Source organism: Leuciscus leuciscus (assembly GCF_965113295.1).
Source record: "Leuciscus leuciscus genome assembly, chromosome: 13".
Lineage (NCBI taxonomy): Eukaryota > Metazoa > Chordata > Actinopteri > Cypriniformes > Leuciscidae > Leuciscus > Leuciscus leuciscus.
The window spans coordinates 14516511-14539416 of NC_138737.1; the positions used below are offsets into that span (position 1 = coordinate 14516511).

General features: G+C 35.6%; 1 protein-coding gene across 4 annotated transcripts; it reads right to left on the reverse strand.

The window, feature by feature from the left end:
- Positions 1 to 90: 90 nt before the first annotated feature.
- Positions 91 to 22621, reverse strand: ahcyl1 (adenosylhomocysteinase-like 1). 4 transcript variants are annotated; one of them, XM_082189310.1, is made up of 17 exons: positions 22134 to 22621; positions 11793 to 11907; positions 11116 to 11259; positions 10201 to 10301; positions 8408 to 8510; positions 8203 to 8297; positions 7705 to 7811; positions 7269 to 7385; positions 7081 to 7144; positions 6841 to 6929; positions 6209 to 6279; positions 4557 to 4651; positions 3702 to 3800; positions 2486 to 2554; positions 2243 to 2321; positions 2034 to 2154; positions 91 to 1173 (listed from the first exon to the last, which is right to left on the reverse strand). In XM_082189310.1, the coding sequence occupies exons 1-17, from the start codon at positions 22317 to 22319 to the stop codon at positions 1167 to 1169; spliced, it is 1662 nt and encodes a 553-aa protein (XP_082045436.1). In that variant the 5' UTR covers positions 22320 to 22621; the 3' UTR covers positions 91 to 1166. The 4 variants fall into 4 exon arrangements, with proteins under 4 accessions (XP_082045436.1, XP_082045435.1, XP_082045438.1 ...); XM_082189309.1 differs by having other exon boundaries at positions 11793 to 11910; positions 22134 to 22620; XM_082189312.1 differs by lacking the exon at positions 22134 to 22621 and adding an exon at positions 17478 to 18260.
- Between the last annotated feature and the right edge of the window lie 285 nt (positions 22622 to 22906).

Sequence of the window (22906 nt, forward strand, 5' to 3'; positions counted from 1 at the left end):
CAATATTGTTGCAATATTATTAGGCTACATTCCAACACAATCATAGAAACGTTTGTGATATTAATAGCATAAAATAGGTCAAAAGGCATATTTAGTTGACAGCAAGATCTTTAATTCAGGGATTCGATGATGACATCAAGGCAGAGGGAACACAAATGATGACAAATTATGTAATGCAAAGGTAAATCACAAACAAAAGTGCAGATGAGGCAAATATTAAAATGACAGCATTCACAGTGATTTTATTCTTAAGACATTTGCAGTCCCTTAGAGATGGTGATCAAAATATGTGTGCTTCTTGTGAATAGCTGACAGTGTGTGGGAATGTTAGGGGCTAAAGGTCAATAATATTCAGCAAACCTCAAAGAATATACCAAAATCTCATTTCAACTGGGGTTACATTTATTCTCATCTAAGATTGGCCTACATAACATATAATGGTCTACATTGTTTTAAAATAAGAATATAAAAGGCCACAGAGATGTTGAAGATGTGTGAGAAAATGAAAAGGAAAAGAATCCCATGGTGACATTTCATAAAATCCCCCAAGCGGGGTACATTTAGCAGCAGGTGCTGCCAGTCACAGAAGTTCCTGCACACAGTGGTGTGTATCATATTGCCAGAACACTCTAGCTTTTACAGTAATACACAGTACATTCATCCGAAAAAGATATTATATTTTCTTATGCAAGAGCAATAAATCAGGAATATAATGCCGAGACTAACAATTTTTCTTATATTAAAAAGCCACAAAGACAACTTTTTGGTCATGAACGATTGAGTGTAGCGTAACCTTGGGTAAATAGAATAACCATGTAAAAACAAAGCATTGTAATGATAATCAATTATTCTAAGAGATCAGTCTACTATAACCAATATTTGGCACATTTTTAGAGCCTAGACAGTGGTCCTTTTCGTATTTTAGGTTAAAAGAACATTTACAACAATTGCTATAATACATGAATTCTAACAATAGACATAAGCCTAAAAGTGACATGAACGTATATTTTGTCACAGGAAATTAGTAACACTATTAAATAAGAATAACATTCAGTAAAATCAAGTTTCGCTTTAAGAAATGTATATTCATATAAAATAAATCTCTTGCTTCTCAGGTTAATACAGGTCTCTCCATCTTTGATGAAGGCTGAATCGATCCAGTCACACTAATATCTGCAAGTAAAACAACAGAAAATTATATATTTTTCCAAAACTGTTCAGTCTGGTATGAAGAATATTTATAATATAAAAATATGTTTTTTTTAATGATTTATATTAATTACACTACCATTCAAAAGATTTTTCTGAAAGAAATTAAAAACCTTTATCCGGCAAGGATACATTAAAATAATCTAAAGAGACAATAAAGTCATTCATAATGTCACAATAGATTTTAATCTAAAATAAATTCTTTTGAACTTTCTATTCATCAAAGAATCCTGAAAATCCACAAAATATTAAGCAGCATAACTGTTTTCAATATTGATAATAATAATAAATATTTCTTGAGCACCATATCAGCATGTTAGAATGATTGACACTGAAAATTCAGCTTTGCCATCACAGGTATAAATTATATTTGATAAAATATGCAAATAGAAAACATTTGTTTGTAATTGTAATATTTCAAAATATTACTATTTTTACTGAATTTCTGATCAAATAAATGTAGCCTTGGTGAGCATAAGCAACATAAGCAAAAAAATCAGTAATGAATGTTATTGAACAGTAATGAATGTTATACTAAAAAGCTAAAATAATACATTTAAATATTTTATACATTCAAAGAATTGAAAAGTTTAGTTTTAAACTAACATGCTGAAGACAATTAGCAGTTTCACTAGTTGTGGTATGTAAGATGTCTATTGAGAACCAGCAGAGGGCACTAAGTGACCAAACATTTTAATATTGGGTAGTCCTAAAATAGGACAATGCCAGTCTGTCTTCATCACACTACAGAACAGTACAAATGTGTACATTCTGATAGTACAGACGGTATAGCGATGCAAGCTGTTTTAGAAAACATCTCATACCTGTAGTAATTTGGTTTAAAGGGTCCATTCTTATTGAGGCCCATATATTTGGCCTGCTCATCTGACAGCTCGGTAAGATGGGCATCGAAATTGGGAAGGTGCAAGCTGGCCACATATTCATCTGAAACACACATTATTTATCACATTTAATGCATATAACTGATGTATTTAAGTTGCCAGCAGTGGTGATTGGTTCAGATAACTCTTACCCATCTTCTTGGGCAGGAGGTAGACATCCTGTTTGTAGCGACCTTCTGGTGCATTATACAGCTCTATTAGGGCCAAAGCCTAACATTAAATAAAGAACACAACAGCCTGCGATCAGAGATGTTAAATCAGGCATAATAATCACACAGCACTCAGAACCACTAACATAAATGGATTAAATGTCATCTGTACACAGGGTGCAAACTCGCTTCGGCTAAAACCCAAATGGAGACAGGTTAAATTACCTGGGTTGTGGCTGTGATTGATAGCACAAATGAGGGGACTGTTGAGCAGCTCAGGTTCAAGAGCCGGCCCTGAAAAATAGCACACAAATGATTGAGATTTACTGGGCTCCACCAGGAGAACGCACAAAGGAAAGTGATTTATCATGGTGGGCACATTAGAGAAAAACCGAGGCTTTGGTTAGGGTGCTATGGACCATAATCTTATGTCATGGTACAAATCACCATTTAGTAGGTTTTAATGAAATGTATGAATTTGATAGGGGAAAAAATAGTCTGATAAATAACCATGTGGCAACACCAATTTCACCAATACATAATTTCATTTGATTATTTACTTGGATGCAAACCAAAACATATGATTATTCATAACATCAGTTCAAAAGCAGTGTTAAAAAGACACTAATAAACTAATATAATTTTTTATAAAAAAAAATACACACTACCATTCAAAACTGGTACAGTAATATTTTCAAATGTCTCTTATGGTAACCACGGCTGCATTCATTTGATAAAAAATGAAGTTAAAAGCTGATATTATGAAATATTAATACAAATTTAAATGAACTGTTTTCTATTTTAATATATTTTAAATTTTTTATTTATTCCTGTGATGGTAAAGCTGAATTTTCAGCATCATTACTTCAGTCTTCAGAGTCACATGATCCTTCAGAAATCATTGTAATATGATGATTTGATGCTCAAGTAACATTTCTTATTATTATCAATGTTGAAAACATTGCTTAATATTTTTGTGGAAACTGTTAATTTTTTATTTTTTATTTGATGAATAGAAAGTTTAAATGAAAAAAAAAAAAACGTTATAACTGTCTTTACTGTCACTTTTGATCAATTTATTGCAGCCTTGCTCAATACAAATAATTGATTTATAAAATAAAAAAAACTCACTGCACTCAAACCTTTAAATGGTAGTTTATAATAATGCATAAATTTGCTCTGTGAAACAACCGTGAAACAATTAAACTCTGCAATGTGTAATACCTAACAGCACCCTTTATTAACAACAACTTGCTTATCCTGACTTGTTTGGGACAAAACGTTTCTTTGTCGCTCTCATGTATAAATAACATAAAGCGGTTCTAAACCTCTCACTGCCATGCAAATACATCTAGCGTAATATAAACAGTAGAGCCCATCTGTCACTGCACTCATCCCTACTGGCACTCATTCATGAAAAAAATGAGGAAGGAGGAAAGACCTCTGCCAGTAAAATCACTCGTTTCCCGTCAGGCCAGATGACGTGGTCGACCTGTGAGCGCACCCTCTCCCAGGTGAGCTCTGGAGTCCGCAGACTCGCCTGGAACAGAGAAAGAACAGACACACATCAGCGCACACAAACGCTCGCTTTAACAGGCTGATAAACCTACAAAGTCACATTCAAGTCAAGTCACGTCACATTTATTTATACGGCGCTTTTTACAATACATATTGTTTCAAAGCAGCTTTACAGAGATAACAGGAAAATAATGCCAAAAAGTTTGTTTCCAGAAGAAAATAGCGTCACAGTCCAGTTCAGTGAGGTTTCATTTTTGTTTTAAAAAAGTTATTAATTTAGTTAATTTATATATATAAAGCCGCTCTGGAGTAAACCATGATGTCATCGTCCAGCTCAGTTAAGTTCTTGTATAATAGTGTCAATGCAGGCAGATCAATATTATTGTTGAATATTAAATTAGGCTAAATGTTCAATTTAATGTCCCCAACTAAGCAAGCCAAGCCAATGGCAACAAAGGTTGAGAAAGGCGACAGTGGCAAGAACAAAGCTAAAACACACACACACACACACAAAAAGAGCAATCACTATGAACACAGTGAGCGGCTCAGCGCACTTCACTTTGTTGTTGGAAACATGTCGCTAAGAGGCTTTCAGTGCTGCTCATGGAACATCTACAGCTGTTGACGTTCAAATTCTTTCCCTGGACTACATTCACCAATAAAGTACACTACAGTAAGAGCAAATGGAGCCTCCTCATAAATAACTCAAAAATATTTTCAACAAAACAAATATAAATGTGAGGGAAGGCGATACAAAGAAGTCTTGAGACTCACTCACCACATCAATCTCAGTGTTGGAATGGCCCATGTTACAGACAATACAGCCGTTCTTCATTCGATCCAAGTGCTCCCTGGTCACAACGTTTTTGTTCCCTGTAGAAACAAAAATGTCTTCAGGAATCTTCACAAAACCCCAGTATACATTATTTGTTCAAACCAAATAAAATGTGTGAGTTTACAGTGCAGCAGACGTGTTCCAGAAGTAAAAATCCCATTCATTTTCTCTATAGGGGAAATTACTTTTAATAACTTACAAATCATTAAAAACAGACCTACTGTGAACTATGATGTTGTTAATTCATGCTGTATGCTTCTGTTGAAGTCTCTAGCCCATATTATTGCTTTACTTTTACTTTTTTTTTTTTTATATATATGTGACCCTGGACCACAAAATCAGTCTTATGTGTATTTTTTTTTAAATTGAGATTTATACATAATCTGAAAGCTGAATACATAATCTTTCCATTGATATTAGGTTTGTTAGGATATGACAATATTTGGCCAAGATACAACTATTTGAAAGTCTGGAAACTGAGGGTGCAGAAAAATCGAAATATTGAGAAAATCACCTTTAAAGTTGTCCATTTCTATAGGCGATTGTGCTGCATCCACTCACAAAAATATTTTTTTTATATATTTAAGGTGGGAAATTTACTAAATATCTTCATGGATCATGATCTTTACTTAATATCCTTATGATTTTTGGCATAAAAGAAAAATCGATAATTTTTACCCATACAATGTTTTGTTGGCTATTGCCACAAATATACCCGTGCTACTTAAGACTGGTTTTGTGATCCAGGGTCACATATATAATAATTGTGTTTAACAGTGAGATTATTGGTGGGAAAACTACATTACCCATGATTCTGCAAAGAAATCTCCACCAATCAGAGATTCACAACTAGCAAATCATATCAAAAGAACACTTTCCCATGAAGCCCGTGAGAATTTCCATACCCTCTCAAATATGCAATTAACTTAAAATATATAGCTTCTATATACATAATCAGAATCTTTAAAATAAATAGTTTTATACTTAACCATCATTTTTTATTTAATAATATAATTTGCAGCGCTTCATCGGATTGTAGTTCTTTTCCTCTTTTTGTCAGATTTTTTTTTTCTTTTCTTTTTTTCTTCAAATCAAAGTTTGTAATGTTGTGATTCACTTTTAACAAAGACTTTAAAAACCTTTATGGTTAAAAATAATGGGAAAAATACTTCCGGAACCAACACTGCTGAAAAAGTGGACAGACACTTTAGCACTCCATTAAGGAAAAAATAACAAAATTTCAAATATGGAACCAAAAACAGTGAAACAAATATTTCCTTTTACATTTAAAATAATACATGTATTAATAAATAAACGTAAATTTAATACAAAGCTGTGCCTTTGACTAGCAGAGACCACACAGAAACCTCAACAACTCTCTACTGTTTATACACAAATATTTGATCTCTTGGAGCAAATATTATTTTTCCCACACTACTTCAGGGTAGCCCAGAGATCAGCAGCAGCTGTCAAAGGGCAAACCGTTTCACAGCAGCTTAATGCAAGGGCATTTGGGAGGATGTGTTTGTGCTGATAAGAGCTGAATGAAACAGAGGAAAAGGATCTGGAAGCGAGCCAGCTGTAACCAGACGTACCCGTGCAGGTGATAACCATGTCCATTTGGCGAACCACCTCATTCAGCTTCACCACTCTGAAGCCATCCATACTACGAGGGAGATAAAAAAAATTAAAAAACAGATCGAATTCAACTGGTATCTCATATCTTTATACAGGCAGTGAGGGAAAATGTGGTGAAATATTCTTGATAAATAAGCACTTCAGCTTGTTCACAGACTTCCTGTGTAAAGACTTCCTTTGGCCATGTGTTTGGCTAATATGGGGAGCTAATATTATTTGCAGAAGTTTACAAAAGTTGTTTGGTATAAATAAAGCTGAAATAAAAATTGAATATAAATATTAGATGAAAAATATTAAACTAACATAAACTAAAATTCTAAGTGTTGTAATGGTAACTAACTGAAATATAAGCTGAAGTACTGAAATTACTAAAACTGAAATAATAATAATAAATTAAAGCAAAATAGAAATTAAAAACAAATAAAAATTACAAAAGCATATAACAAAATTACTAAAACCTAATGTAAATTTAAAAATAAAAGCTAATTAAAAATACTAATAAATAATATTATATTATATGAATAATACTAAAATGACACTCCACTTGGGTTTTAATTTAAGCTCATTTTTGTCGGTGTGTTTGTCTTACCAAGCTTGAAGAGCACAAATAGGGTCGATCTCTGTCACGCAAACAATGGCTCCAAGCGCTTTCAGAGCTGAACAACAACCCTTTCCCACCTACACCAGAATGAAAATAAAACCCACAATCGTGATGCTTATAGTAAATAAGGTCTGGCAGTTAAGTGAAATTTGGAGATTATTTTTTGCATTGTGCAGATTATCTAGACTCCACTGTGGGGCATTTTACAAAACACAGATGTTGACTGACCTCTCCGTAACCACAAACCACCACCTGCTTCCCACCAAACATCACATCTGTTGTTCTCTTCAGACTAAGAAAAAAGAGGAAGTCAACCATGATTATACTCTATGATTATGAGTTTTAGTCATAAGGGGTCTGAGAAAGATATGCTAAATAAATCAGAAAAGCAGATCTCAGCATTGCAGGTGTCTTACCCGTCCAAGATGGACTCCCTGCAGCAGTACAGATTATCAAACTTCTGCTTGGTGACAGAATCATTGACATTCATAGCGGGAACGCAAAGCTTGCCAGCTTTGGAGAGTTGGTAGAGCCTAACAGAACGAACACAAGGAGACAAATTTGATTCAAACACAAATATGTTTCTATTAGGGCTGTCAATTAAATATTCAGATTCAGATTAATCTCATTATTCTGATCATATACAGATTAATAATAGAATAAAAAAATAAAAAGATTTGTGTCATTGTGTTAGGTTATTTGTGTGGGATGATACAAATAAAATAAAATTTAATTTAAAAATTAAAAATTTAAAAATGTTAAGATTTAAAAAAGATTTTTTTTTAAATAAAACAAATATATAAAAAAATAATAATAATGTTTAAATAAAAATGTCCTACAGTCCTCCCTTACCTGTGTACACCTGTAACACTCTCCTCCACGATCCCACGTATTTTCTTAAAGACACTGGGATACTTCTTATACACCCAGTGGGTCAGATCGCCACCATCATCTAGGATCTGTTACAAAAACAAAAAACAAAAAAAAAAACTCATATTATTATGATTACTAGCCTGCAAACACAAAAGAATCATGATAATTGTTTTGGAGATTAAATACTGATTTGGCAGCAAATAAAGAGTAATAGACGCAGTGGGCTTATTAGTGTAAATAGTGGTAGATGTGTTTTCATAAAGTTAGCATCTTTGTTACACTTTGCTACAAAAAGCAATAAAACGTATTCACACAACGTGTAAATAGAGTTTTTTACAATGGGTAAATGCAGGGTGGAGTTACTAAAAATAATCTTTGCAGACAAGGTTGGTTATTTGCACTCAGTATAAACAGACACTGCCCATTAATTCAGTTTTTTTTTATATATCTCTAGATATTAAGCACAGAACATTATACCATATTTGCCTGCCATCCTTCCATATTGACACAGCGATCGATGCACCACCAGAAGTCGTCTTCCGATTCACCTTTCCAGGCAAAAACTGAAACACCTTTAAAGGGCACACAATAAATACATAGTGAGTCCAGAATATCAGGACACATTGGACCAGGTTGGAATTGATAGTTTAGAAAACAGTATAAGTTTAGAGGGTTGTTTTACCGCTCTCTGCCAAAGCTGCTGCCACTTCATTCTGAGTGGAGTAAATGTTACAGGCAGTCCAGCGACACTGAGCGCCCAGTGCCACAAGTGTCTCGATCAGGACCTGAAAGAAACCAGTACAGCATGTCAAACACATGGGAAAGCAAACAAGAGTAACAAGGTGTGTATTTACATTTATTTGTTCTGCAATATTTTCACACATAAGCAAATATACAGTACTGTGCAAAAGCCTTAGTAATGCGAGTGACTATATTTGCCTCAAAAAAATAGTTTTAAAGGGATAGTTCACTTTGAAATTAAATTTTGGTATGTTTTAGCTTACCTCAAGGGCATCCAAGATGTAGGTGTCTTTTTTTCCGCAGTAGTTTCAATTTTGATATTTTTAGGTCAAACCGTTCTTGTCTGTCAGTCATATAATGCAGGTCTATGGTCACCACCTCAAAGAGCATGCACAGAGTCCAAATTAAAACAATTCCACATCGTCCAAATTAAACAATTCCCCATCGTAAGTACACATTGATGGCGTAAGACACGAAACGAGCGGTTTGTGTGAGAAAACGAACAGTATTTATATCGTTTTTACCTCTTGTACACAGCCATGTCCAAGTGATCTGAGAGCGCGGGCTGGTATAGATATATACAATAGAAGTCGCCTTGGCTACTGCAGTTCATTGGAACGAAACCGTAGCCAATGCGACATCTAGTGTATATATCTATACCCGCCCGCGCTCTCAGACATGGCTGTGTACAAGAGGTAAAAACTATATAAATACGGTTAGTTTTCTCACACAAACCGCTCGTTTCGTGTCTTAGGCCATCAATGTGTACTTACGATGGGGAATTGTTTAATTTGGACGACGGGGAATTGTTTTAATTTGGACTCTGTGCATGCTCTTTGAGACAGTGACCATCGACCTGCATTATATGACTGACAGACAAGAACGGTTTGACCTAAAAATATCAAAATTGAAACTACTGCAGAAAAAAAGACACCTACATCTTGGATGCCCTTGAGGTAAGCTAAAACATACCAAAATTTAATTTCAAAGTGAACTATCCCTTTAAGCCAGTTATTTATATATTTTGCTGCAGTGTTTCAGTAGGAAATATCAGTTTAAATTTCCAAATATAAATTTTGCCTTTAATCCAGTGAAACTTTTGTAAGCACAAGGAGTCTGACAACAGCCGGTATGATTCACACAGAGATCTGATCTCACCATCATCAAGTCCATCTGGGATTACATGAAGAAACAGAAAAAAACGACTACATCCAGAAGAACTGCGGCAACATTTCCAAGACCTGCAAAGCTACCTGAAAAACTATGTGCAAGTGTACCTGGACAAAAGCCGTTTTAAACGCAAAGGGTGGTCACACCAAATATTGATTTGATTTAGTAAATAGAAGTTAATTGCTAAATAAAATCTATTTATTACATTATTTTTTAAAGCATCCTCACTCCTTGTGCATACAAATAACTCACTGGATTATTACAATTAATGGCAAAATTAATGTTTGGAAAAGTAAACTGATATTTCCTACTGACACACTACAGCAAAAGATACAAATAACTGGCTTAAAACCATTTTTTGGGTAAAAATACTAATGTGCCTAAGACTTTTTAATAGAGGCAATGCTGCTACAGTGTTATTTTAGGATTATTTATATCATATTATAGTACTATAAGTGCAGCAAACTTTAGGATTTATCCCAAAAATTTATTTTGTGTTAAAATCAAAGACTGGTTGCAGAGGAAGAGTGTGTTTGAATTAGTGCGGCCCTGAGGAGAACATACAGCAGTCTGTGCAGTGATGTGGGTACAGCCAACCACTTTAGCCCCGGCGAGGGGTTTCTCCCCCTGAGCTCGCTTCCGCAGGGAAATGAGTGCAGACATATCTGTGGATATGATTGAGACAACAGTTTGGAGATGAGTCAACTTTATTAAGGAAGGTACAGTCTAGAGTCCGAGACAGGTCAAACCTTTAAAGGAATAGTTCACCTACAAATTAAACTTGTTAGTATTTGCTCACACTCATGTCGTTCAAAATCTGTATAGTTTTCTTTCATCTGTGGAACATACATACAAACACAATGAATGTGGACTAAAGCTTTTAAGCTTCCAAAAAGGACACAAAAGCATAATTAAAATGGTCTATATATGAATCATGCACTATATTCCAAGAAACATTGTGAAAGACACAGAGAGAATTTTATTTATGGATCACTGAGTCAGTGAGTTGAGACATGTCTGTGTTTTTTTCTGAAACAAAGCTATTTGTATTGCTTTAGAAGTCTTAACGACATTCTAAATTTCTCCTTTTGTCTTGTAAAGAAGAAAATAACCAAATGATAGGCTTTCCATTTTTGAGCGAACTGTTCTTTCAAGTACCGTTTGTATGGACTGAGTTGCTGGCATTAAGATCTTGACCCAGTTATCCCTTTAAAAAAGATGAAATCAAATGGAGTACAATGACTATTCCTGACAGCAGCAGCTGTTACCAAACCTTGTTTACTTGACAGCACTTACACACCTACATTTGTGTTCAACCGGTGCAACAGATTTCCAGAGTCAACAGTACTTTACTTAAACCTTAACATTCATTTATAAATCTTGACAAAACTAGTTGAGAATCAATGCTGTAATGGTTATGTAAATTCATGTTGATATCAACCTGACACAGTATCAACCATAAAAGGTGAGTCTCCTAACCTTGCTCAGCGATCTCGATCTCCCGCCGACCAAACTCTGCCTGCTTGATGTTCTTGACGCAGAAGTCGCTGCTGCCCTTTGAGTTGAGCTGGCTTTTCTCACGGGGAGACGTCTCATCATCCGAACTGTCTGTGTATGAGGCCGCTACAAAAGCATAGAGGCACATTTTAGTGGAGATAAACTCTAATGAATGCATTCAATTGTGTTTGCAATGAAACATGACATATGAAAATCATTCTTGTGATCTTATGAAATTGTTTTGGCAATTGTGTTTCAGCAGTCTGCAATTGGGGTGGGGGGGTCAGACTGCAGTCACAAACATGTAGGAATGTTTATCCCTCACTTTTGTTGGTATTACGATTTAGGAATGTGAATTTGTCTGATCCACAGCCAACACTACCAAAAGTCTGTAGTTCCCGCTTTAAGCTGGTCTGGGATTATATTACACAACACAAAAACTAGCATGAACAAGAAATAAGCAGTTTTGGGCCACAGTGATGTTTGTTGACATGCAGTTTCTGCAATAAACCTAAACCCATTAATGTACTAAAAAGGTCTTAGACCTCAAATGTATACATTTGCATGCATTTAACGCTTCACGCCACATGGCAATGTTTGTGTTTTTGTTCTTCTGAACTCCAGAACTGTATTGACATGAGGGTGGATGAGGGTCAGACCTGAACTGTAGCTGTCTGTAGAGGACTGAGAAATGGAGCGAGACAAGGAGCGACGGCCGGTCTTTGTAGGAAACTTGCTGAACTCCTGCTTTTCCTCTTGGTTGGCAAACTGAATCTGCTACAGTAAGATGGAGGTATGGAAAAAGAGAGGATGGGGGACAGACAAACACATGAACATGTGATTTCATTAGAATGTAGTTAATATTTACTCAAAGTAAGACATATATAGCAGATATTACTTTATATCATACTACATTTACCTTAATAATACAAACAGCAATCTCTTTATATTTCATGTAGTTCAATTTTAACCAAACTATAAAGATTTAACTTTGAAATATAACTACTGAACATTAAATACACCAAAAACACAGCTTCAAACATGTACAGTCTTAATTTAGCACAAAAGAACACTATAAAAAGCATCTGCTCGCCGCTGTATTGAAATATTTTAAAATTACATAACAGATGTGGGGAACCAATCTCATCAGGGGATTTCAGTTCCATTTCAGTAATTTTAATGATGCATAACTTGAAATATTCATGGGATATGTGCTTGCAGGCTGTGTACTGCTGTGATCTTGTTTGGTGGAGAATGCAGCTGAACCTGACTGTTAAATTATAGCTTGAGTATAGTCTAAGCAGCAAGATGCTTTGAACAGATCACAAGCAAACTGTAACTGTAGAGTTATTCTCTGCAGTAAATACTATGAGTTAGCATTGAAACAAATGTAATTTTCTTTCCTGTGTTGTTGTATTTCGCCAAAAGCATTTTGTGTTTGTCCAGTCAGTGTTTTGTGTATGAATGCACCTTGTACGGAAACTCACATTAAAGGCTCCATAACATCATGTCTAATCATCTAGAACACATTCATGAGAACTTTTGAGAACAAGCAAATATTTAGTGACTACAATGGTTCCTGACAGTAAGTAACTGTCTCATAACCCCTTTAGACTCCGTTTTTATTCTTTCCACAAACTACTGAACGATTCGCAGAGGATTTTGGGATACCATGCCAGTAAAGGACAGAATTATGGTGCATTTAAAAAAATTGACCGGATAAAGTTGAGCCTTGATGCTCCATATATTAGGTGAAATGACATTTTCATCCTATATAAAAAAAAAAATATATATATATTTGAAAAAAATCAGTAATATTTTGGGCTATTTTCCCAGAACAGAAAAATAAATAAAAATAAAACACCTTTTAGGAGAACATTAGCATATAAGATGAGCTCTAAGCTAACACATGGATTAAACCTAACATTTTTACTTTTACATTTTAGTGTCATTGTGCTATTAAAGTAAAGTAATATGAGCTGAAAGTTGAAACCTTACAGTGCACATAGGCTGAAAGAAACATTAATGTTATCATTAGGGGCAATATTTGAAATACCCAATGAAGACAGATCAGTGTTTCACATTACACTTCATGGAGGATGGGGAGGATCGGGGCGTCTGGGCTGGGTTTCATTGCAGACTATTAGATTAACACAGTAATATGCAGGTAAATCACAGAAGCAGAGCTCTGGTTCTGACTGCTCCTTCTTTCAACCTGATTTATGTTTCTTTCATACACATATTACACAGATATCTCATCTACAGACATGGATCACCAGCGGCTCAGCTTCAAAGCACCTGCAGACCCAGATTTACTATGAAAAAATAAGCAGGAATATATGACTGTGCTTTGGCAAACAGAGCACTTTTAAAGTTTATACTTTTCATTGCAAAATGAGAGTCAGTAGGCCCTAACAATTAAATGTAAAACTATTCTTGCAAAAGGTGTGTTCACATTTTACACAACATTTTTACAGTCTTTAGAGAAATGGCATGAATGTAATCCAATATTTTTTTATATTAACTTTATATTAACAAACAAAAAATGTGGTAACATATCATACATTTCATACATTTAATTTTAGAAAAAGTTACTGACAAAACTATGTTTTTATATGTCAATATCTATAATAATGTGTGTCTTTAACCAATTTAAGTCTTACAAATTTGTGTTCGAGTCACTAAAACAAACCGATTTATTACAGTCATTTGTTTGAATCGAGCTGTGCTATTTGCTATTGACGCTGTACGTTTTTACACCAAAAAGAACCGACTCATCTAAAGTCTAAACAAAAGTCATTTGTTTGGTCAGGTGATCGGACTACACTGGTTGCACTGAAACTTTCTGGCTGCATCCGAAAACGCTTACTTTTTAATTACTAATTACTTTGCGACCATTCAAATAGTATATTGTATGAATGTGTGTAGTATAAATGTAATTCGGACGTACATTCGTCATGTTGTAATTTTCATGTGAACTACAGCGTAAGTCTGTTCAGCATGGGAAAGTAAAGTGTCCACTGGATCTGCTCTTCAATTTCTCGCCGGAAGTAGTAGCCTAGGTCATCTGGGTACTTTTTACCTACTGTTTTATGAATACTGTGAATTCGGACATAGTGTTCTTTTCACATACTGTTTTTCAACTACTATATAGTAGGTAAGTATGTACAGTGACCTTAATCAGTGACATCTATCTGAATGTGTGTATGTGTGCAAATAATCCGAGCACCTAATATATTTACTGTCCAAGCGCACCACAGACAGATAGAGAGGGCAGCACATCTTATCTGTGTTGTATTTAAAAACATGAGATTTCGTATAATGCATCTGATGACAGTCTGGCTACTACATCCTTTAAAAATGCTAGGTTATTTTTTTAACCCAAATGCCGAGTTCAGCCTGTTGGATAATTTTATTGGGTTATTTGTAATATTTTCCCCAGCTACGTGGTAGTTTTTCTGTAACTCAGCTGCGGGCTCATTTTACTGTCAATACAACTGATAAGCCCCTCACATACCCAGCCAGCGCTGGGTTAATGTAACCCAATGTTGGGTAGTCTGTACCAAACCAGTTAAAACTGGATACATTTGTCAACGGTAATTTTATGTTCTGTTCTGAGAGAACGAAAGAACGAAATTAAGATCTGTATTACATTGTGTTCCTATCAAATTTTTACTGTACAGACAGAAAAAAGTCTGTTGTCTCACATTTTACCTGTTTACATGTGGCTACATCGCAGCTAACGTCTGCTTGGAACGCTAGCCTTCTACAAACTCAGCATACACCGAATCTACACTCAAAGCGAACAACGTTTCAGCTCCAACCAAAAGAATGTGCGATGAGACCAGGGCTGAAACACAACCCAACATCGCTTTAATATGTAACAAATTTGCTGTGCACTCCACAGACTACAATAGGAGCGCTATTGAACTACTAGTGCACTAGCATCGTGGCTGTGGTCGCACTATGTGTTTTACTGGTTGAAACTTGAATGTCTGACGGGGAGGTACAAAGTAAAGCTGTTTTTGATGTAACTTTTCAAACATGAATATATAAGATTTTCATTTAATGAATTGGTACATTGATACCAATTGATTAAGATTGTAAATACTGAAGCCAGTTTTCTTTCCACAGATTCCCATTGGCTGTTCTTGCTGCTCCTGTCACACCCTAAAACGTTTACTAAATGTTTTTATTTTGAGTATTTCATGATTATAAAAGACTGATTTGCCATTGAATAAAAAAGTATTGTATATGAACTGTTCCTTTCCTTTATTATTTGTATTATTTACAATGAAAAATATCAGGTTGACTGACCCAGCACTATGTCAAAAAACAAACCCAGCAAATGGGTTATTGTATAAAACCCAGCATTACCCAGTATTGGGTTGCCGAATAACTCAGTAAAGGTTGTTTTTGACCTAGCATTTTTTTAGAGTAGGAAAGGGTTCTGGAAAGTTCAATAGTACTTGTGAATCTGATACTTTTTCGAAGCAAAACAACAGATCCCTCAACCTTACAAAACACAGCTGCCATCACAATTCCTACTGCGAACTATAGACAATATGGAGACCAAGAGACTCTTTCATAGTTCAGAGCACTTATGGAGACAATTTATTTTTTAAGTATAATATTGTAAATAATATTTTCTAATACACAACCATTCAAAAGTTTGGGGTCAGTACGATTTTTTCAAGTCTTTGAAAGAAGTCTTTTCTGCTGACCAACTAGGCTAAAATTATTTGACCAAAATACAGTAAAATTGTGAAATATTATTAAGATTTAAACACTTTAATAATTTAATATATTTCATAATGTAATTTATTATTGTGATGGCAAAGCTGAATTTTCAGCATTACTCCAGTCACCAGTGTCAAATTATCCTTCAGAAATCATTCTAATATGCTGATTGAAGCTCAATAAATATTTCCTATCATTATCAATGTTGAAAAGAGCTGTACTACTTAACATTTTTGTGGAAACTGTGATACTTTTTTTTCAGGATTCTTTGATTAATTGAAAGTTGAAAACTGAAATATAAATCTTTATTTTGTCTTTAAAATGTGGTAATTTTTTATTAATTTAACGCATCCTTGAGGAATAAAAATATTCTAATAAAAAAATGATATATATATATATTCTACTGAGATCTTTCCTATGAAGAGATTTCCTAAAACTGCTCCATACTGCACGACTTCAGATTCCAGTTAGATATGCAGTGACCCACTACACAGTTTCACTTTACTCAAAACAATCAGCAATCTACTTTCCAATCCCAGAAAATGTTCAGTTTGCCCTGCAGCATTGCTTTAGCACCATCATAAATAGATTTATCTGTTATCTAATACGTGATTTGCCAAACAGCATCCAAGTCCTGAGTTTAGGTATGTTTGGACACAAAACTGGGGGGCATGCCAGTGAAGTTGACACAACACACAGCTGATGTTTCAAGGAAATTGGAGTGATAATAAAAATGCCATAGCAAGGCGGTATTGTGGCCCAAAGGCAGAGCTTTGAACTGAAAGTGCTTGAAATAACTGGACAGTTATGATCAGAGAAGATGAGTATTATTCTTCAGGTGAACGCTATGAACCCTGATGAAGCCTCATAAGCATTAACATTACTTTCAGCTCATTCCACTGATTACACTGTCAGCTAAATGATTAAATCGTGCTATATTCTTTTTTTAACATGCTGGCAATGTGCTGTAATTATCCAGAGGGCTGTGGATTATGTTAAATCAGACTTTAACTGCCCTAGCCAGTGTTACGTAGCAGTAAAGTCCAATGTAAATGTCAAAAGACAGTTCAACTGACAACACATGACTGTGGTAGAAGTAAATATCCCTGTTTGACATAGATCAGTCATACATATAACTTCACCTTCATATTCTGAGTAATAATTGCTTACGTCTATTTTAGTCCATGGAAAACAGCACAAATCTTCCTACTCAGAGAAGAACTGAGAACGTGATATATAAAAAATTATACATTTCCAAGAATCATTCAGTGTCTTGACACATTGACGGTGATTTAAAAAATAATATCGCAACAACGGTTTATTACTGTTTATAAAGGTGAGTGCGACATATCAATAGACTCTAAAGGGGCAAAATTAAACAATTTTGATGTGTGATTTATACACACATACACATACAAATCTAAACATTACAACACATAGGAAATAAATCAAATATTTGTCTCTTATTTTAACTAGTTTTTCCCCCCAATATTTATTAATATATTGATATATTTTAGAAACCACAGACTGTCACCAGGCAAATTTAATCTCGCTTTGCTGTGTCCCGCTATAGAGGATGTAAGAGAGAGTAATGAGGCACTTACCCTGGGAAAGTCATAGCCATGGTTCATGGTCCCTGTCTGTGCCGGCTTCCTCTGGCCTGTGTGCCTGTGTATTGTTACAACTGGTGTTTCACCAATGTAGTTTTACACACGGGCGGGTGCAGGGGGAAGAGTTCTGTGTGGAGTTCTTACAGCGGACATGAGGGTAAGGGAGGTGACAAGGGAACAAATAAATCAACCACTCACAAACCCGGCCAGCCTACTTTTGCTCTCTCTCTCTCTATAATCTATTGCAACCACTGTAAGGGCCGTCGGCACGTCTGTTTGTGGTGACTGAATGCTTAAGGAATACTAAAGGAAGGGTGTATTTGTTGCCGCAGAGTGTTTTAATCCAACTGGTTCTCTCAGTGACTCTCCAGCAGAGTTTATTCAGGGCGGCTAATAAAACAGGGATCTGGAGGGAATTAAACCATGTTTCTACAAACCCCTAAAGCATCCACTCTAGGTCACGCCGGTCAACTCTATTCCGAGATCTGACTAAAAATAGAAGAAAAAGAAATCCATCCAGTTCATTGACTGTTCTGATTAACAGCTCACAATGATCCATCCTGGTCGAAACAAACAGGCAGTACTAGGCCAAGCGTTAAGCAGACACTGTTGAGCCGTTCACCGTGACTCTGCCAATACCTGCTGTAGTCCTAAAGTTACCAGCCTGGCTTTCAGCCCCAGTCTCTAATCCCAGGCCGAGGTCATGCAGTGTACACTCCACTCCGCATGATTGTCAACAAAAACAAAGAACTCTACAGCACTACACATTCTATATTGGTTTATTGATTCGATGGTACAAAAAAGTATGGCTGTCAATTGATTCAAAAATTTAACTGAATTAGTTAGTTACATGATATGCTGATTAAATAATGAAAAAATTAAACCCAATTTATCAATATTAGCCCCCAGATAATTCAATGAAATTATATTACTGTATATTATTAGGCACATCCACATTCATGTCATGAACACTACTTAACACTAGGCGGCCGTTACAATGGATGTGCGCGGTGTTATAATGCGTTGCTATTGACGACCGTCATTATAAGGAAGGAAATGCTTTAAAAAGTGCATAGAGCTGCTTGTTTTATTTGTTGTTTGTTGATTTTCAAATATAAAACTTGCTGAAATGTCTTCAGTGTGAGCATCAACTCCTTTTGAACACTTTCATCTCGTTTTAACAAAACCGTGATAATATTGATAATCGCGATAATTTTGGTCACTATAATCGTGATATTAAATTTTCATACCGTCCCATCCCTAACTGTATATATACCAGCTGAATTTTCAGCATCATTACTCCAGTCTTTAGTGTCACATGATCCTTCAGAATTCATTTTAATATCCTGATTTGGTTCTCAATAAACATTTCTTATTTAGATATATATTATTGACAGATATTATTCTTAATCATCAATGAATCATGAACAAATATATCATGGCTTACAGAACTACAGAAATATTGCAGCACAACCGTTTTCAACATTAATAATAACTGCCTTATTATCAATGTTGAAAACAGTTGTGCTGCCTAATATTTTTTGGAGAAACTGTGAATTTTTCTTGATGATTTTTTTCAGGATTTTTGATGAATTTCAAAAGAACAGCATTTATTTGAAATATAATCTTTTCGTAAAAATATTTAAGTATTTACCGTCGCTTTTGATCAATTTAATGCATTCTCTTGCTGAATAAAAATATTAATTTATTTAATCAACAACAACAAAATGACCTCAAACTTTTGAACAATAGTGTAAAATATATATGAATAGTTTAATTGTCTATATACGCAAGCAGACTGACCTTTTTGACTATTACTCTAATGGCATAACAATAACATTTTGAAGAATTTACATATGGAAAAGGGGGCATGATAAATTACCATTAATTGGTGTATTTTCTTGCAATTTAAAAAAAAAAAATCACACTAAATTAACAACCCTATAAAGGGTCATTTATATCATAAAGTCCTGACTTTATACACGACTCACAGTGTCATTCTAATGATGACCAGAGTTTTAACATTAACAAGGTTGATTAACTGAACAGCTGATTGAATGTTTTTTGTCTTTATTTTTTGCAGCCAAAGTCATCTCGACCTAACTGAATTGCCTTAAAATCGTCATAAAACAGAAGTTGCGATAGCCTTTTCTTTCCTATATTGTGACGTATATCTGAGTAAAATGTCTTCTCAAAACAAAAAACATGTAGGCCAGAACTTGATTTTCTCCATCAGGAATTGATTGGATCGTTGTGGACTTAGTGCTGTGATCTCATATGAGTGACAGGTTGCCCTGCCCAGATAAATCAATAGTAATAAATACTGCAATATTCCATAAAAATAGGAATTTTGATTGTATGGTGACTTTAACAGGATTTGGCTGAGAATGTGAAACTAACAGGACATGGCAGAGAATGTGAAACTTCTGAAAATCCCAGTCAAATAACGATCATTCTGCACAAACCACTTGAGTGAATGAGATAATTGGGCTCTGAAGTGCCGATGGTCTAATGTGAATAAATGAAACGCGATCTAAGCTCTCTCAGGTGACTGCTCGGTGTAAAGAGACCCTAATGGCATGCTCAAGCACTGAAGCAGCAACATCGGTCTAAACCCTCAATGCATCTATTCAGCAGAACTGGACGTGCAACCAATAGCTTTCCTGAAAAATACCCGAAATTTGATCTAATCTTCAAAATGATGTGCATTAAGTATAACAAGCAAGGAATCAGTAAGGAAACAAAAAGAGTCAATTTTCGTTATGATGAATGGACTATAAAAAAGTATTGGAGAGGAATAGATCTATTCAAAGAGACGAAGAAACTAAACTCTCCATTTTGTACTAAATCCGTATGATGGGCTGAATGTATGTTTGAAGAGAAAACACAGAGAACAATCACAAGGAGGAGAACCCAAGGTCAATGCTGGGCTCTCAGCAGGTAGGGTCAAATCACGGCCCCATGCCAAGACTCTGTCCGAGAAACAGGATAAAAAGTTCCTGAGCGGCTCAGTAGACATGTGTCATATTTCTCCGCTCAGTGCAACTTTCTTTCACAATGTTATCAGAGCCTCCTGCTCACAGAGGGACAAAGCTAGTGGAGGTACTGAGAGAGAAACTTTCTCACACCCTCACACTGTGAGGAGAAAAGGATACAATTACACAAAAACCTGTGATGACTAGGGGAAAGCATTGCCAGTACATATAAACGAGGAAATACATGAGATCAGAGGGTACAAAATAAACATTTATCCTATATTCAAACCATTGAGCATTTCTCCAAAAGAGACTTTGCTGTTGCAAGGTAATTTGTGCGCTAAAAGCCAAGCACATTACGTACATAATAAACCAGCAAATCTCTGTCCCTTCTGGGTGAACGGGGGCTGTCACCAAGTACAACATGTCCCTGAATCAACATCTTTGTTCATCATGGAACAACATTCCAATCAACCAATCAGATTTGAGGGACAAGTTTACAGTTTATGTCAAGTTTGCTTACAACAAGGGTTAGGTGCTTCTACATCAGTGTTATTCACCAATCATTACCCTCTGATTTTATGGATAACTTAAGGGTAGTGTTAGGGATAGGATGACCCTACATTTATTATACCAGATTTATAATTTAAAAAAAAAGAGAGATCTGCTGGTGTTGGAGTCCACTGTTGAAGTTGTAAATAAAACAATGATTATATTATATAATATTTTCAGTCTCATTTTACTTAGAAATGTCATGTTTAATTCAATGTGTTAATTCATTTGTAATTATTTGTGAAATTTACTAGCAATTTCTGATTCAAAATGGTTTCAAAGTAAATCCTACACCAATTTTTTAAGAGTGCAAAATGTTGCTGTTGAAAGATTTAGATCTTCTGAACACTTCATTATTTATTTGTAAAATAATGCATACACACTATTATAGTAAGCCCAAATTCAGATTTTTGAAATATTAAATAGTAGGCTAAATATGAACGTCAGCACTGGATTTGATTTGGTGCTGCGTGTAATGCAGCTGAAGAGAATAAGCAGAACAGCCTGTGGCTCTGTTGTATAACCAGCTGACAACTCGATGAGCGAGTGGGCAGAGGAGTGCGCCTCTTTTACCACCCACTCACAACACACACACACTTCAGAGGGTCACATTTACACAATCTGTTGTGTCATCTTTCTTGCAGACTAAATTATCTATCTATCTATCTATCTATCTATCTATCTATCTATCTATGCTGCATCTTCACTCTTTGAACTGTGTAGTGAAGTGCTCTGACGTGTGTTAGACATCAGGAGAATATTTAAGACATTTTAAATAGGCTACAATTTAAACATTTATTTATCCACATTTTCTTGAGCTTATATGATAGATTCTAGAATTTATAAACTGCGGTGGACAAAGGTCAGTTACTCTGACAGATGTGAGAGTTGGACCAGCGCAGGGAAATTTACTGGATGCGGCGAGAAAGAACTAAAGAAACGTTAGAAATATGCGTCACGTGATTCTAATAGGCTCCAGCACACACCTCTAGTTCAACTCTAGTCAGGGATAATCTTTCCTAAAGATCCCAGTAACTGAATGTCCCAAACTCAAGCGCTATCTTTTCAGAACACACATGATGTGTGTTTAGCCCGAAAAGACACGTACGTACGTCCCTCTTACCTTTTTCATAGATTTGTGGGTCGGGACCGCAGTGAATGCGGCGGAGAGCTCGCCGACGTTCATGTTCACGTCGCTGTTCTTCGTGGCTGTCATCGCGGAGTATTTCTCAGCAACGTTTTCGCTCTCTTTAAACTCTTTGCTGGCCTGTTTCACCTCCAGCTTCGCATCCCCGACACAGTCTGTCATGGCAATCTAAATCTACGTTGTTTGCGAGCCGCTGCCGGTGGTTTTACGCGATAGTCCTTCAGCTCTGTTACTGTAACCTTTCGATTCGTCCTTATGTTGCTGAAGCGCTTCAAAAGCTCCGACTATCTCAAAAGCGGAAGGGGTGATTGCGCAAACCCGTCTGAAGGAGAGGAATAAACTGTCGAATGAGGAGAGAAAACGGATGCGGACGCGAGTTTATAAGAATGTAATTTCACTCCACGCCGCAGTGGACCACGGATTATTATATTTGACTGTCCGGTTGACGGCTAGCAGCATCAGCGGTGGGCGGGGCGTAAAGGCGAGCACCTGCACGCAGAGGAAGTTGCACGAGAACCGTGTCTTAACGGTGTAGCCTATGTACCGTAATGTGTCGCTTTTCGAATACCTTATTTTAATCAGTTCTTGTCGAAAATGCGAATATAACATTATCAATACAAATTGAATATATTTTGAAAACGTATTCTTCTCAACTTACTCAAAAGGATAACTGTAAACAAATGCGCAACTGACCTGGAAAATAGGCTATGGGATTTAAATAGACAGTTGGCACAATTTTTTTTTTTTAA